This window comes from Galleria mellonella, unplaced genomic scaffold (genome assembly GCF_026898425.1).
Source record: "Galleria mellonella isolate WM207_F2 unplaced genomic scaffold, CSIRO_AGI_GalMel_v1 utg40, whole genome shotgun sequence".
Lineage (NCBI taxonomy): Eukaryota > Metazoa > Arthropoda > Insecta > Lepidoptera > Pyralidae > Galleria > Galleria mellonella.
Window position 1 is genome coordinate 5,970,786 of NW_026442094.1, and position 17,710 is coordinate 5,988,495.

General features: G+C 34.4%; 2 protein-coding genes across 2 annotated transcripts in view; one reads left to right on the forward strand and one right to left on the reverse strand.

The window, feature by feature from the left end:
* Positions 1 to 6,993, forward strand: LOC113520319 (ribosome biogenesis protein NOP53). The gene is made up of 8 exons (XM_026905621.3): positions 1 to 186; positions 714 to 882; positions 1,997 to 2,210; positions 3,085 to 3,263; positions 3,974 to 4,093; positions 4,742 to 4,971; positions 5,746 to 5,942; positions 6,749 to 6,993. Exons 1-8 carry the CDS (start codon positions 65 to 67, stop codon positions 6,916 to 6,918), a joined length of 1,401 nt encoding a protein of 466 aa, XP_026761422.2. The 5' UTR covers positions 1 to 64; the 3' UTR covers positions 6,919 to 6,993.
* A 1,774-nt stretch (positions 6,994 to 8,767) lies between these two features.
* LOC113520373 (uncharacterized) overlaps positions 8,768 to 17,710 on the reverse strand; it is a 95,385-nt gene continuing 86,442 nt past the window's right edge. Inside the window, exons 6-8 of the mRNA XM_026905695.3 lie at positions 13,799 to 13,973; positions 12,933 to 13,048; positions 8,768 to 12,612 (exon numbers count right to left, since the gene is read on the reverse strand). Of these exons, the coding sequence (XP_026761496.3) occupies positions 8,947 to 12,612; positions 12,933 to 13,048; positions 13,799 to 13,973 (3,957 nt within the window). The 3' untranslated portion in view covers positions 8,768 to 8,946. The remainder of the gene's footprint in view (positions 12,613 to 12,932; positions 13,049 to 13,798; positions 13,974 to 17,710) is intronic.

Here is a 17,710-nt window from a genome sequence, read left to right on the forward strand (position 1 = left end):
TCAAAATACGTATTTTGACGTGTTTTCGCATGTGATGTGATATTCTTTAAACAAAAATATAAAAATGTCTGTGGTAAAGAAAAAGAAGCATGTATCTAAAAAGAATAAAAAGGCGTGGCGTAAATACTGTGATATCACAGATGTGGAGGAATTTCTAGAGGATCAACGCCTGGAAGAAAGACTCGGGTGAGGTTATGTTGACATCTTAATAAAGATATAAAATAATATTAATAATAAGAATGCATTTCTATTTTATATTATTAGATCTTGGTAATTTTATGTGAATTTCCTGTATCTTTACTTGCGTGATAAATTTAATTATATTTTTTTTATATATTATTCATTCTTACGTTTATTAACATCATTAATAATGTTGACCATCATTAAAGTGGCTTAGTGATAAAGAGATTTCGTATTGAGTTTCCTATTTTTTGCAGTATTAATATTTCTTTTTCTATATAATTAAAAAGTTTCATCTTAATGTATTTTTCTCCAATTACCTCAGTCAAAACATTTGACTAACTGCTGACATTTCATCTAAGTGTTTATTTGCCTCCCGTTATTATTTATTGATCTTTTTCTTTCTCTTTGACCTTCTGTTATATCTTCCAAGACGTGTTCTATAAAATTGTCAAGTCATATGGGATGGATTAGCATTATGTTTCTTCCTTTCTTAATTATTTTCATCAGTATTCCATGGTATTTACTTTTAGAAAATTTGAAACCAAACCAGACAGTGAGTTGTTTGTAGTAGACACACAGGGTGATGTGAAAAATCTAGAGGAAGATGTGAAGCCAACCTTTGTATCCGCTAAGCAGAGAAAACGTCTACAACTTGCAGCAACTCCTAAATGTTATGAAATATTATTGCCATCATCGAAGGTAAAGAAATAAATAATAGCATATAATACAAGTTATTTTAATTGACTTTTGATTCTCTTAGTCAAACTGCTTTTAGCATTTAGTTGTCTCTGCTTTTTTGATTTGTTGATATATATAGAATATAATTTTATATGTGAAGAGATACATAGAATTATATTTATACTAATATGTTTATAATAAAGACATATTTCTAATAATCAGTTTTAAAAATAATTAAAGATTGTGTCCCACAAAAAAAAAAAAACCAACATCAATTGTGACAGACCTAATTATTTTATTATAAAAAGTAAACTTTTAGTTGTTAATTTTTTTTTATTTAAAAACAAATCTATGGAAACAATCTGTAAGTATATCTTTTAGATCCTTATTATCTTCGTTTTATCCTTTTAGATAAAACAAGTTTTTTTTCATTTAAATTTTGCAAACTTGAGAATCTCCTTTTTTTTTAATTTGGATAAAAAACTATAAAAGAGTAATAATTCTACAGTAATGTATAATGTAACAAAACTATTAAACAGTTTATCTGTGCTTATCATTGTTGTGTTGCTCAGAATGAAAATACTAAAAAAATAAACTATAATGAAACTACATGATTTATATTTATTAAAAAATAATAATATATATTAATAATTTTATTTTCAAAAAGCTAATTATATGTGTCATGTATAATTTGTATATTATGATATTACATATGGTAGAGTACAATGTGTCATCTTGAAACAAATATGAAATAGAATGGCTGCACCTTCTGCACTATAGGTATACACTGGCTGAGCATCATAGAATGAGGATAGGTATAAATAAAATCAGGCCAATTAATACGTCCTGATAAATTTAACAGGAATTAAACATGAAGTTGGTTGTTTGGACAAGTGTGTTTAGCAATAAGACTGGCTCTTGTATTATGTTATACTTATTGAAAATCCTCAACAATTCATGTAATCTTGGTGCAATACAGTGTTAAATAAATAATTGAATAAATGAAAATTATAGGAACTAAACACATTTGATCAAGCGAAGGAAAACTTAGTCAAGTTGCCTAATTTGCAACTATCACTGAGACATTTATAGATAGTAAAAGAAGAAAAAGTTTATTTCTGTAATCATATTTCAGGTGGAAGATCCAAATAAAAAACGTAATCATGTAAATCCTGTGGGTTTCAAGCCTACTGCGTTAAGTAAAATATCTGAGAAGCGTCGCTTTGCCAAAGGTATTTATGAGAAGAAATTGCAAGAAGTGAAGAAGAATAGAAAGATGGAACTGCAAAAGAAAAAGAAAATGAAGAAGGCAAGAGAGACTTTCAAATTAAATCTTTGGGGAGGAGATGGTGAGTAAACATTACTTTGTTTTTTATAGGCAATGATTACTGCTTTCCATCAGATGGGTTGTCAACTTGTTTGCCATTCTAAGTTGCATAAAAAAAAACTTGTGTGAGAATGCTATCCGCTTGTATGTTGTCCTCATGCACCTTTCTCTTCACATCCAACCTCTATTTTTTAATTTGCTAGGCCCAAATCTAATAAAAAAAATCAAATTTATCAAAATGGAAATTTTTACAAAAAATTATGAAAAATGTATAGTTGTTTTTTTTTCATTTTGTCAATTTTTTTAACTAATTTAGTTCTATTTTAATTTGATGAAGTTCAAAAACCTGATATTGAGTGGTCATGCTCAGTAATGAGGACTATATTGGTTATGGTTATTTTTTTTTTGTTATATTGAGTTATTAGAGAAACATACAATTCCTAGAATGAATAAAATAAATAAATATATAATTAGTATTTACAAAAGGAATATTGAGATGTAGATAAGTTATTTACTTACTATTTCTAGAGCACCTTGCATTAACATTACGTAATACAAAAGGGGATTCAAAAATCTTATCTGTCTTTTATTTTTAAGACAACCTTAGGGTAATGGACTAATTGTTATACAAATAGGCATAATAATATTGTGTTTACATTTAGTTTAAAATTTATTCTTTTTAACATTATGTTTGTGTACAATAAAAATTAAAGAATAATTGTTTGAAAATATAGATTGCTTTCAGCAATAAGACCGCCTTACTGTACTTATATAACTGTATCCTTATCATTATTGTCTTCCTTGTTTTCTATATTGTATAATGCAAATAAAATATACTTATTCATTATTTATATTTTTTTATAAAAATATTTACCAAACAATTCGTTATATTTCAGTGCCAGAAATTAAAGGGATCCCAGAAACATTATGTGATGAGTTCATTTCTTCAGAAGCACAATTACATAATGTATTGCCCGTCCAGAGAATTAGACCGAAGCCACCACCTCCTAAGACGGTCACAAGAGCAGCAGTGGAGACTCCACACCCTGGTATCAGTTATAATCCATCCTATAAGGTAAATAACAAGTGAGATGTATTGGAAATGTATAGGGAGAGCCTATTTATACATACATATGTGTACAAGTTGAAATGAATGTTATTTTAAGAGAATAATAATAATAATTTATTTACAAAATATTGGTGATTGCTAGTAGCAGATCTTAAGTTACAGTTGTTCAGCAATATTTACCATTTCGGTGTGTAAATGTTTTTTTACAATTACTAAAATAATAGTCACAATAACATCAACAAAACCAATTACTTCAAATTACAATCACGAATAATAAGTCAATGTTATGCTTTTACAGTGTCAAGTATCACAAATTACATCTATTCAAAAAATCTTTCACAGAACAGAACCAACCATCAATTAGTTAGTTAAACAATCTTCCCCTAAACTGTGTGTTGGTCAAATTTTTGACAGAAAGTGTTGTACCAGTAACTGAATATTTTTCCACTGATCCAACAAAAGACTTTATTTGGTTGTATTTTTCCTTTTGTTTGTTACCTCACAACTCTGTCAGTCCTAAACCTATTTGAAATTTTTTTTTTGTCAAAAAGGATATACTTACAGATCGGTCTTATAAAATTTTTATCAAAATCAGTTTAGTAGTTTAGTTTTTAAATAAAAATAATTAGTTTTACCACAATTGATGTCAGATTTTTATTTCATGGTCGACCCTCTGATCTTGTATTGATTTATAAATAACTTGTTATTGTGTACAGGAACACCAAGAGTTACTGCAGGAAGTTGTTAATCATGAGCAGAAGCTGATGAAACGGGAAGCACACTTGCTCAGGGTCACCAATAAAATGTTCAGGAAGGTCACCGCTACGGAGAAAGAGGTAGGTGTTGCATATAATATATATGTTTCAGCAAAACCCATTAAAAATATAAACATGATTGATATTTTTTTATACAACAAAGGGGGCAAATAAGCATACATCCCATCTGATGGTAAATGGTCAGTATTTACCTACGGACGCCTGCAACACCAAGGGTGTCACTTGTGTGTTGCCGACCCTGAAGAAACCTTAAATATACCCCTTTGATTGAAGAAAATTTATCTGATCAGATAGTTTGCATACTAACATTATAAACGTGAAAGTGAGTTTGTTTGTTACTTTATAGCGCCTTAACAGCTTAACTAATCAGTAGGAAGGGAAGGCATTTAGTAATGGGGAGGTTAGACTCCATTGCTATCAATATATCCTATCAGGTCGACCTTCACGCGGTTCCCCCTGGAAACCATTGTGGTTAATTTCAGGTATATCCATCACGATGGGCTAACTGACCTGCTTTTTAGTTCTTACCTATAGTTTCTTATTGATGCCCCGCCATCGTATACAGGGTATGACAGGGTATATTGTTAGCAATCAGACTGGTAGCCTGCATTGCATTACGTAATCGTTTGAACAATTTTGGAGATTATTGTGGATGAACATCGTGACATGGGATTTTTATATATGTATTAACATTTATATCACTTTCAGAATCAATGGCACGAAGAAATGAGCGAGGGTCTTCCTCAACCGCACAATCCGGCGGATAATCCAACACAATCCGATGCTGATACTGATGACGAATATAAAGCTGTGAACCCACCAGTTCAGAACAAGAAGAAGGATCACAAGGCCAGAAGGAAACAGAGGGAGCAGATAGAGGAACGGGAAAAGTTAAAGAGGCAGAAGATTGAAAAGAAGAAGATAACCGATTTGTACAGGTCAATATCTGCATGCATAAAGATACACTAGTTGACATAGCAAACCATATTTTGCTCCCTGCTGCCATTTACCGGGTACATTTTTTCTTATGGAGATAAAAATATTTTGTCTTACGAAAGGGGTCCATCTTGGATCCCTACCTAACCCTCCCAAGAGGGGGAGTGATTGTTAGCAATGGAGTTTGATATCCTCATTGCTAGCAATATTAGGTCGACCTACACACGGTTCCCCCTGGAAACCCTGACTGGTTCATTGTTGAATTTGTCACGATGGGCTAACTGGCCTACTTCATCCTCACCTATCATCTCTCACTGATGCCCCGCTGGTGTTTACCGATAGCGCGGGCGGGGTTACCAGTCCATTATCACCCATTAAAAAAAACCCTCCCAAGAGAGGGGGTGGAGATATAAATCTCCCTTTTCATTCCATATAGTATGTGTATTCCAAATTACTAATTTAGTGATCGGTTAATGCCTTGTGGTCCAGGCATAGTATGGGGGCCACCCCTTCCTATCCCATGGGTGTCGTAATAGGCGACTATGGGAACTTAAATGTCGAGGAATCGGCAACACCGTCCTTCTTAAAAACCCACTAAAAGCTTAACGGTGGTTTTTTAAGTGTGGCAACTACTAGCAATCCTACATCCCCCTCTATGGGGGAGGCCTGTGTTCAACAGTGGGCAGTTAATGGCTGATATCAAAGAAAGCTATTTAGGTAACACGTTAGATCTGAAATATCACTTCTCTCTATTAAGAAAATCAATTTTTTTTCAGGCTTCGTAAACTGCAGTCGTCAATATTGAAAACGGAAGAACGCCAGAAGGAGGAATGTACAAAACGCTCGAGCAAACGCACCGCAGCCGCAGCCACCGCTCTACCCGCACTCAATGCACACAAAATCAACAAGAAAGAACCGGACTTCATCGATCCAGAACAACTTACTGGGGACTTGATGCACATCAATAGTAAAAGTAAGACATCTTACTAATATTAACACTAAGCTCCTAACAGTGATCTATTAATTTGCCTGAAGATGCTACAAAACGTGCGTGGACGAAATGTTAGTCGGAGATTGATGCGAAATAGCTAATGTGGAAGTTTGTAGTACTTTAATCTTCGAGTGTTGGCGATCGCATATATACTAAAGGTAGCGGAATTAAACAAAATAATTCTAATTAAGTAACCAGTGATATGGAATTTCGCAAAATAACACCTAATTCAGTAAAATATTTTACTAATAACCAATGCAGGTATACTATTCTATTATCACCTGTAAAATACCGGAGGGGGAATGGGATTGGTAATAGTGGGGATTAGCAACTTTATTACTGGCAATGTGCCTTGTTGGGTTGACCTCCTCGCGGTTCCCCCTGGAAACCATCGCGATTATTTCCTTGATGAATTTGTCACGATGGGCTGACTGACCTGATCTTCACTTATCATCCCTCACTGGTGCTCCGCCAGTGTGTACCGATGGCGCGGGCGGAGTTATTATTCCTTTATCATCCATTAACAAACAACCTATAAAATAGCTATATTTCTATTTTCTATTTTTTTTTATACTACTGAGGTGGCAAACAAGCATACGGCCCACCTGATGGTAAGCGGTTACCATAGCCTATGAACGCCTGCAATACCGATAATAATAATAATGAGGTATTACGCGCGCGTTGCCGACCCTGAAGAAACCTCTTTACCCCCCTTTTGAAGAACCCCATGCTGTAGTCTCTTGGGAAAACCTAGCCCTTGTTTATTTATTATTCTATTTTTTTTTCAGCAAACCTCCTTCGCGAAAGATACGAGTCGCTTCAACGACGCGGTGCACTCGCTGGAGCTAAACTCATGATGAAGAAGAAGAGGAAGGTAAAGAGTTACTTCAAACCAGGCCATAAGGTCACCGATCAAGAGATAGAGAGGTACATAACGAGATCCGCAGGTAAAAAGTGAGCTTAACCTGTCGTTTATAAGATGCAAAGTTGTAAATTTAGATTACTTCGCAAAATAAATTATATTGTGGATGTAGTGATCGACTTTCATTGTTTTTCTAATTTCAAAACAGGATCTACTAATCTTCTTCTTAAAAAAAAAATATGGGATATATTTATCAATTGTGAACTAAGATTTATATTTATCAAAGAGGTTTGAATTCCAAAATCTTTGCTTCCATCTGAAGCAAAGATTTTGGATTGGAAGTATATGTATTATATTGAATATACTTACAGGTCAGGATAAAAGATGCTAAAAAAATGCCATCAGCTGTAAAGCATTTTTTTTTTCTTTAATATATTTCACAAAAATTATTCTTTAAGAAGTTATAACCAAGGCGAATACTATATTATTATAAATACTAGAAAGTCGGATGACCAAGAATCATTATATTTTCTTGTTTAAAGACCATGATTAAGATATTGTTCAAAACTACAGACTGGTTCCCAAATGATTAATATGACTGTAAAACATCACCAATGTCTGCGGTTGCCAACTCGTCTGCCAAGTGTGGCAACTACATGTAAACTGCCCATATATGGGAGCGACCTTTATTCAGCAGTGGACAGTAACGGGTGATATGATGCAACGGGAATTTTATGAACTTATTATGTATGTATATAGACATTGTTAAAAATGGACATAAGTTTTTAAAACGACATGTTATTCAATAAAATAAAAAAAATATATTTTTTGTAAAAATTTATTGTAAAAAAGTTCCTTATCTGCTACCTAAAAAGTAAGATTACTTACAAAATATATTACAATAATATCGTGGCAGTGTAACAGTACATTAAACTACATACAATTAATATAGGTAACTCAGCAGTTTTAGGCATCCTTAACAATAGGAGAGTAATCTATAATGTCTAAACTATATTCAACTAACGAATAAGTCTCTAACATATATGTCAATAACAAAATAAGTTAACCACATACATTTTGTAACGGCCAGGGTGTAGTAAGTCGAGATCCAGTGATTGTCTCAGTAAACTGAACGATCTTTTAACAAAGAAAGAGAGAGACATATGAGATATAATATGAAAATAATATCCGTTTATATATATATATATATATATATATATATATATATATATATATATATATATATATATATATATATATATATATATATAAACGTCATCTTTTCAAATTCAAATTCAAAAATCATTTATTCATGTAGGACATTTTAGCCGCTTATGAACGTCAAATTTTAAAATAATAAAAAAAAAAACAGAATTCGTCTCATGTTCCTTAGTTGATCTGCTATCACTAGATTTCGGCTAGTTATACTCTGTCCATTACACGTTATGTATTAGCAAATGTTACATGCACTTACATCGAAGGGAATTTGATAAAATTATTCCAGTATTACCAAACTTACTGTACCCACTAAGATTAATCGTGTTTTATTCAACGTATTTATAAATATAACATCCCTGGGTTTAATTAGTTTTCTTTTATATTTATTTATCAGTTTTTACTCCATTGGTTTCTTCATTAATGATTACCTTATGACAGCCCTAGTTCAACATGACAATTTTTATACATGGCATTGTATAATCTACTGCAAATATAGTCATATGTTGGATGTATTTGCATGAAACATAAGCTTTATTAATTCGTAATAATTTTCAATAATTTTATTGAAAATTAATGACGATAAACGTAATTTTGAATACCAAGTACAAACTATCTACAAAGATCACATTTTTACAATTTATTTTATATTTAGGGACTTTAATGCCTTTTTATTCTTAAATCCAATTAATTTTAAAGGCATTCTTATATTTTTCATATTGCCTATTTATATTTACAATAATTCCTGTTCAAGTATGTGTACTTTTGATAATTCACTTTACGAAAAAATATGACTAATTAAAAAATGAGTATTTTATCACTTTGCGAAGAAGTAAATTTATCAAAATGCAACCAAAACCCCCTAAATATAAATGTATATGTCCAGTACTTTAAAACAGTCTAGTAACTTCAACCCCATCGCGATGCGATTGTATAAAGAGACCTTAATAATTCTAAAGCACGTGTATCTGAAGAACCTTTAAGTTGCGGTTCCTGTGGCGCTATTCTGGCTTCCGCATGAGGTATATCAAGCGGAGATTTGGTAGTCTTATCCTCAACTGGAGTTGTCTTGGTACCAAACTTCCTATGACCCCTACGATTGACTGGTGCCGATTTTACAGGACTTATTGTGGTAGGTATAGTCTCTGTTATAACTTCAGTGGTCGTTCGCACTACTTCTGTCACTGTAGGATTCGACAGAGAGTTTATAGCTTGCGACTCGGAATTAAAACTTTTAGGTCTCCGCCTATCATTCCTCTTATTCACTGTTGTTCCTACAGATTCATAATCAGTTGTCGTTAAAGGAATCTCTTCGAGTTCCTCTTTGGCAATTTCGTCCATGTCTTTCGGAGAAACCGCCATTAGTGCTTCTAATAAAGCCTTTTTAGATGCTTCCGCTGTTGTATTGTGATCATCATCGCATGTTTGGACCAGAAGAAGTATCAGTCTTTTAACACTTTTAGATTTAGTCTTCTTCATAACATTCATGAGTTTCTCGGTAGTTGTAGCGTTCATGCCTCCCATTATCTCCTTTGCTTTTTCTACAACAGTATCTGCGATTGTCGATAGGTCTTGGTTTGGCTCAGTGGCTGAAAGATCATTTATATATCTTCCAACTCGGTTATCAGATATACTTGTAGGTGTTGTTATCTCAATAGCTATAGATGATGAAACAGATTGCTCGCTAGAGCCAGTATATACTGGTGAAACTGTGGTGGCAGTGTTTGTCTCCCAGCTATTTGTTTGTCTAGCTACTTGAGACACTTCATCAGGGCTAGATGGGCTTAAACCGTCGTTTAAAGTAATGGGGTCAATGAACGTGGATTGCCAATTACCAAAAGTGCTGGACCATTGGAATTGGCTAGTTGTCTTTTCGACGTCGGGAGACGTAAATATTTTTTCAGGAATTGTTGATAATGTGGTAACATCAAGTTCTTCAAGTTTGACTGTGGTAGTCTGTGGCTGTTGAGTTGTAGTAAGTACAGTTGTCGCTTCAATGTCTGGTATTGTTGGTGCTTCTAGTTCTTCGGAAGGTGTTTGCTGTGGTTTGGTATCATCTATATTAATTTGTTTTCCATGACGATTGTTTACAAGATTATTTTGTGGACTTAAGAATGATTGGCTATGTGCTCTTTGCAATTCTTCCTCATTTTCTAATTCAATACTGTCACTTTCAGTGAAATAGACTGGTGTTGTAGTCGCGAATTCAGGGGCGGTTTTTATTTTTTTACTTTCGAAACCATCAATATTATTTGCATTTGTTAGTGGAGCCGCTGATTCAGATATATCAATACCCCAAGCAGTTGGTAGGTTTGTGGCCTGTACATATTCATTCAAAGGCTTCGCATTAGTAGGATTTAATCCTTGACCATATGGAGCTGAAGATAAATCAGATGCAGTACTACGGACTCCGACATAAGTGGGGGTAGCATAAGAGCTTTCTGTCGAAGTAATGAACGTTTCACTGTTGTTGACAAGGGAATTAATTTTAGCGGCAACGGTATTGGTAAAACTTGTAGGCGTTGTTGTGAGAATAGGGGTAGAGGCTGTAGTATATGAAGCCGATATTCTGCCACAACATCTGAAAGGACTTCTTGGTGTAGTTGTATGATAAGTCGTTGGCACAATTTCAGTAATAACTTGATGTTGTGTTGTCGGTTGTTCAGATATTGATGGATAATTAGTCGAAAGATTAATAGATTTTGCATCCCTCAAAGAAATCAAAGGTCGAGAAACTTTATTGTCATCTGAAAAACCTAATATTTCATCGTCATCTTCGTTTACAGTAGTTGTTGGTTCCGTATTATATGCCTCAGTTGCCATCATGTCACCGAATGACGGGTGAGTTGGTCTAATATCAGACAAAGCTTTTCTAAATTGTACAGGATCTTGGAGGTATGCAGAGAGAGCATGAGTAAATACTTGAGCTAGTTCTCTAATTTGGGGAGATGCGGCTATTGGGTTTTGACTTTGTTGAACGGATAAATCTTCTGCTAATTCGTTATATGTTCCGTTAGGATCTAATTTAATTTCTTCGAGTAACTCTTCATTCTTTTTACCATTTCTAAATAGTTTGCTGTATTTACTAATAGTTTGTCGGCTAAAAAGCGCTGGCAGGCCTTGTTCAAGTACTTGCTCATAATCATCAAATTGAGGTGAAATAGTTTCTGTCTCTTCTTCAGGTGATGGAGTAGTAGATATGTTGTCTAAAGCAGTTGCATAATAAATAGCCAAACTGTGAAGAGTTTTTGGAGTCAAGGATGGCGGTACAACTAAACCGGGTCGGTTAGGTAAATCACCATAGTACTTATCAGTTACAGTTGTGGGCGAAGTAGGTGAGGAATATCCAAAAGTCTCTAAATTGAGTTTTCTGATAAGTCTGTCTCTTCGTTCTTGATACGCCTCAGTAGAGACCTGATTTAAGTTATTAGATTTAGAAAATATATCAGATGTTTTGGTTGATAGAGATTGTCCATTTCTGGTCGTCTGAGGTATTTTTGTAGCAGATTCAAAGGTATTCTTTGTTTCAATTTTAATATTTTCTGTATTAGTTGTTACATTTGTGTCTATACTCAGTATGTTGGGGGGAGTCTCAGTTATTTGTTCCGTTGTGGAAGTCCCAGTTTTGTTTTTTTCTTTATCAATAAAACTTTTCAACAATGATACGCCAGGCCTGGTATATGGGTCTCGTCTATCATACACGCTTGTAGTGTAACTTTTTGTGTATGGTATTAAAGTAGGCCGTTTTGTTGTCTCTTCTTGACTTACTGTACGCTGAGTAGTCGTGTCATAACTAACTACGCGTTTCGTTGTCGTTTCTTGTCTTCCATGATTTAAGTTTTTATCACGGATATCATACAAAGTAGTTAAGTTTGGATTGTTCTTGGTTTTGATTGGTTTTGGAGTAAGATTTGGAGTATAAACTGGATAGGGTCGGAAATTTTTGCTATTATAATCTTGTAAAAATTGTCTATTGTTATTGTTCGTAAAAGATGCTGTTTCAGCTGCGACCTGCATTTCTCTAATGCTGTTATAGTCTACGGCAGCTAAAGTGGATCTAAATGACGGGGCTTCGGTATAAGTAGGCAAGGTAGGCTTTACTGGAGTATTGCCGAAACCATTTGTAATTAATTGCACCAAGTTTCTTCTCTTGTTATCAAAAGCAGTTGTAGGTTGTGTTCTTTGTGTTGGATTAGAATTGTCATACAAGCCTTGGTAGCCTCTAGAAGTTATTTTTGCATTGCCGATCGGGGATTCAGCATGAAGTCTCTGTCGGTGTTTTAGGAGTCGCTCAGTAGCTGTAGGAATATTAACTGATGATCTTCTGGATTCCGCCCGGAAATTATTATCAGTGCCAATCTGTTGGAGATCAGAATTCTTGCTTAAACTTTGCGTTACCTTCTGTGTCTTTTTCTGCTCATTTGAATAATACTCAGCACTGGACTCGTAGAGAGCTGGGGCTGATGCGCAGTCCACCTTAAACCACCAGTCACAGATGAGGTGGGACTGGCTGAAGATGGTGCCGTTTGGACACAGGAACGAAATCTTCCGTGATGTATCACAAATATGAAATACCTGGAAGAATAAGAGAACAATTATGTACACTTAATTATGATATTTGCATATAACATTTGCTAATAAACTTAATGTTTTGAGATTTAACAATACAAGGCGATGTTTAAAATTCTTGATAATTTGTAAGGCCTGGTTTAGGTACCAGCCACTCTAGACAAGTAGCAAGCGAATGAGTTGGAATGAGACATCCGACGTAGCTATCTCATTCTATATCCGCCGCCAAGCGTGGCGACTACTAGCAAAACTTTCCTTATGGGTAAGACTTATGTCCAGCAGTGGACAGTTAACGGCTGAAATAATAATAATAGTCAATAGTTTACCTGGCAATCGGTCTCCAAGTCTGCGTAGTATCCAGTTGGCACGTTCTTGCAGTTGAATCCTGTGTTTGGGATGTTCGGGTACGCCGGGAAATCCACACCAGCTTTGCCTATTACACCTGAAGCGATAATAGGTACATTTTACAAAATTTGGTTTTAAAATGAGACGAGGATAAAACTACTGGTAACTTGGCATAGCAGTACGACATAATTATTTCATCATCATATTATAGAAGTCCAAAATATACGATGATAAAAATGCTTTTGATCTCTTACGATTATGATCCTTAATGATTATAATCCTCCTTTGATTATTAACCATTGTTAAGAACGTAATACTCGACGTATCCACGTTTCGCCGAACATATTGGATAGAATTCCGGGCTATAGAGGTATAACATCTTCAGGAATTTAACGCATATAGCATCCCTTTATGCATCCCCGTGGATATTTTGATAGATAAATAATCATTTTATTTGAGTCGTCTATAACACGTTAATTTACAGCAAAATTAATATAATTAACATAATTTTAAGAATAAAATACAAAAATATTTTCGCCATATGTGTCGCACGGACTCAAATAGGTTACAGATCAGTGATATTTTTGTTTAAAAGCAAAGCACTGATTTTTAGCTGTAGCCAGAAGTTAGGCTACACGAACTAGAGTGTTCCTGTATGACTAGATCAATATACAGAAGTAAAATTATTATTTTATATAAATAATGATCAAATAATATATTTGATTAGTAAATTAAACAGTGATGTCGTTATATTTACATATGTTTATAGGCGACGGTTACCACGTTCCATCTGATGGACCGTTTATTTGCCATTCCAAATTCCATATAAAAAAGAAGTGCCCGCTACCTTGGTGTTCAACAACGTCAAGGTCCGGCTGACTTTCGGATGGTATCAGCCGTTTGACCAACGATCGGCCCTCCGTGTAGTGCTCGAAGCCAGCTGCACCCATCGCTTGAGCGATCGCCGTTAGACTCTCTGCACTTGGAGCCGGAACGTAGAGGTCCGAGGATCGGGAGGTGTCCTGGAATACAAGGAATAATCATAAAATAAAACGTTTTATACATTTTCTGTATGTTATACTAGGATTTACCCGTGACTTTGATTGTTTGACCGGGATAAAAAGTAGCCTCTCTTTCTCTATCCTAAATACTAAGTATATACCAAGGTTTATGATGTTTGATTGAACCGTTAAGGAATCAAGAAATAATAAGCAGTCTGACTTTCATATTTATAATATTAACAAGTATTATGCAGTGTGAGATTCTTCAAAAAAGGCGTAATATGATTTATTCCAGGTTAACAACACACATGTAACATCCCTAATGATACAGGCATCCATATACTATAGTAACTATTTACTATAAGACGAGCTGTACGCATGTTTGCCATTAATGTGATATAAAAAAATTTACATTTGTTAAGATGTAGGGATAAAATTATATTTATAAATATTTTATATGTTATTCGAGTATCCTATAATGCAATTGTAACTCATTTAATTAATTACATTTCATTAATTACACCTTTATAATTATTTTTTTATACCACAAAGATGGCAAATTAGCATATAGCTTGTCTGATGGTAAACGGTTACTGTAGCCTATGGACACCTGCAATAATAGGGGTGTCACGTGCACGTTACCGACGTTGAAGAAACCTTAATATATCCTTTTTGGAAAACCCCAAACTGTAATCACTAGGAATCATTTTAATGATTAATATTCCGCTTGTTCGCACAAAGCTTCTTCGTTTCTTAATCTGACAGTCAATGAACGAAATTCTCTCCTGGCTTTTGTGTTTTCTCTTAAGACCTAATATGTTTCAAGGCTAGAATCTTTCAAGGCCAGAGTGAATAGGCATTATTTGTGTCTACGCGCAATATCTTAGACCACGTCATTTCTTAACACGAAACGAGGTTGCGGTCAAACGCGAATTTCCTAATAAAAAAAGTTATATAAATAATTTTTTTTATTAAGATTTTGCTCTACAAAATAAGTCGATTTCTATCGTGACAAAATTATTAGTTGTAACACGGGAATAAACTTTACAATTGCAAAAATATTATCAAAAGCAGTTTAGTATTAGCGAAGATGTTGACGGCATATTAATAACTTGCTCTTTATTGAAGTCGCTTGCAAATTAGTAATATCAAAGAGTTGTCAAAACCCCAATCAGTGTCATGTATAAGAAATCCATGTACTCACAAAATTTTGTTTCCCGCATAAATTTCTGATTCCCGTCGCCCGTATTAAACAGCGAGTACAGGATACCCAATTTAATTAAGTGTACCAATCTACATAAGTTTTCAACTGATTTCAAAAAGTAGGCTTCTCAATTGGGTTGCATTTTTTTATATTTGTTACCTCATAACTCTATCAGTTCTAAACCGATTTGGAATTTTTTTTTTCTAAATAGATTCACCTACAGATTGGTTCCATAGAAGTTTTTTAAAAATCGATTTATTGTAGTTGTTTACTTTTTAAATAAAAATAACTAATTTTGTCACAATTGAAGTCTTTTTTTGGGGGATACAATCTTTAATCCTATATTTTACATACAGGGAGTGCTCTATTAGCAAATTTAAATATTTTCACTAAAGAAACGTAGGAGAAAAAGGGCATCACCTTATTGTTATTTAGTGCTTTTTTATTTTATTTCAGACAATGAGTTTCTATATAAACAAACCATAAGTCTGTATGTACCTTTAAATACACATTTAAACATTACACTTTTTTTTTATACAACTTAGAATGGCAAACAAGCTGACGGCCCACCTGATGGAAAGTGGTAACCGTCGCCTATAGACATGAGCAGTACTATGGACATAACAGAGTATACTGTTTCGCCCATGATACCCCCATGCGTTGCCATTCCTGAGGATTCAGGTGTTATTCCTCTGTACCCAGTAAATTCACGCCATATCCCACCCTTCAAACCGAAACACAGCCATGCAAACACAACTGCTTCACGGTTGAAACACGAATGGGACAGAGGTACCCAAGCAATCGACTTTTGTACAAAGTCTCCCTCTGGTGAAAACCACTTTCTTCGCCATATGTATTCTATATTATTCGAATCCATGAGAATCCTTGTATAATTATGACCCTACTCTCGCTAGTCAATACATTGGCATCGATTGTTTCAGATCATTTGTGTTGACTTTCTCTTTCGTTGCTGTCGGTCGAACTTACGAGTATTTCAATGATGATTACGAATTGTCTATTAAGACTTAAATTAATGGTTAACGTAATGACGTTTATAACGCTGTCGTTAGTTAAACATGTATAGGTAAATTTTAGTTGACAACGATAAAAATACAACCGAATTGAGAACCTCCTTTTTGAAGTCGGTTAAAATGATTTTTTGTTAAATTAACAAATAAGTGCAGGATATTATGATAGGGCTGATAAATGCTCTGTTCTCAGTGAATAATTTGAATAGCCTCTAGATCAGTGTTTCCCAAGCTTTTTTGTGCCTATGCCCTACTTGAACATTTCTAAAATTTTTATGCCCCTTTATACATATTTTTTCCCGACAAAGTTTATTTGACGACTTTAATCGCTCAGGTGATATTTTGGTAACGTCAAACAAAATTATACAAATATATATATATATATATATATATATATATATATATATATCTGTCACGCCTGTCTTCCATTAGGGTAGGCAGAAACAATGGAACGCCAAATGCTTCGATTCAAACAAACCTCTTTCGCTTCTTCCACATTCATCAATCTTGTCATACACGCTCGTCGGTTACGGGTACTTTTAATTTGGCCCTTCTTCAGCACGTCGCCTATTTGGTCGACATACGTCCGTCTAGGGCGGCCCCTACCGACATCTCCATTCATTCTTGCTCGATAAATCTCTTTCGTAATTCTTCTTTCATCCATCCTCTCCAAATGACCAAACCAACGCAACATTCCTTTTTCGATTTTTGTCACTACATCGTCTTTCAGTCCACACTTCTCTCTAATCACACTGTTTCTTACTCTATCTTTTAAAGTAATACCACACATACTTGTCAAAGCTCTCATCTGTACAGCATTTATCTTACTTTCATGCTTCTTCTGCCATACCCACGATTCGCTTCCATACATGAGTGTTGGTGTCAGTACTCCTTGAATTATAGCAAGGCGAGCTTTGCTCGATACATTTTTACTTGACATAATCGAGTTTTCCTGTTTCCCGCTTTTACTCTCCTCTCAATATCTCTGTCACACTTCCCATCCCTCGTAAACAAAGAACCTAAATATAGAAACTCACTCACTTGCTCCACTTTTTCATCTCCTATCATAATCTGGCATGCCGTTAAACTTTCATTCCTCTCAAAAACCATTACCTTCGTCTTCTTCGCATTTATTTTCATACCTTTTCTTGCATACGCTTCATTCATTATAGTCACCATTTGTTGTAATTCATACTCCGACGATGCAAAAAGTACTTGGTCGTCGGCGTATAAAAGAGTCTTAAACAGAGACTCATTCATCCTGAATCCACAATTAGATCCTTTCAAATCGGTCAAGCAACTGTCCATAAATAGGTTGAACAGCCAAGGAGACGCTACACAGCCCTGTCTAACACCGCGTTCAATGCCAAACCAGTCTGTATAGACTCCATTTATTCTCTCATTTTATTCCATTTATTCATTTAAAATTATACCTAATAAATATTTACAGCATTTTTTTATTTACTTTTTTTTATTATATTTGTACCGATATCTACTTGTAGCATTTAAATGGCTCGGAGCAAGAG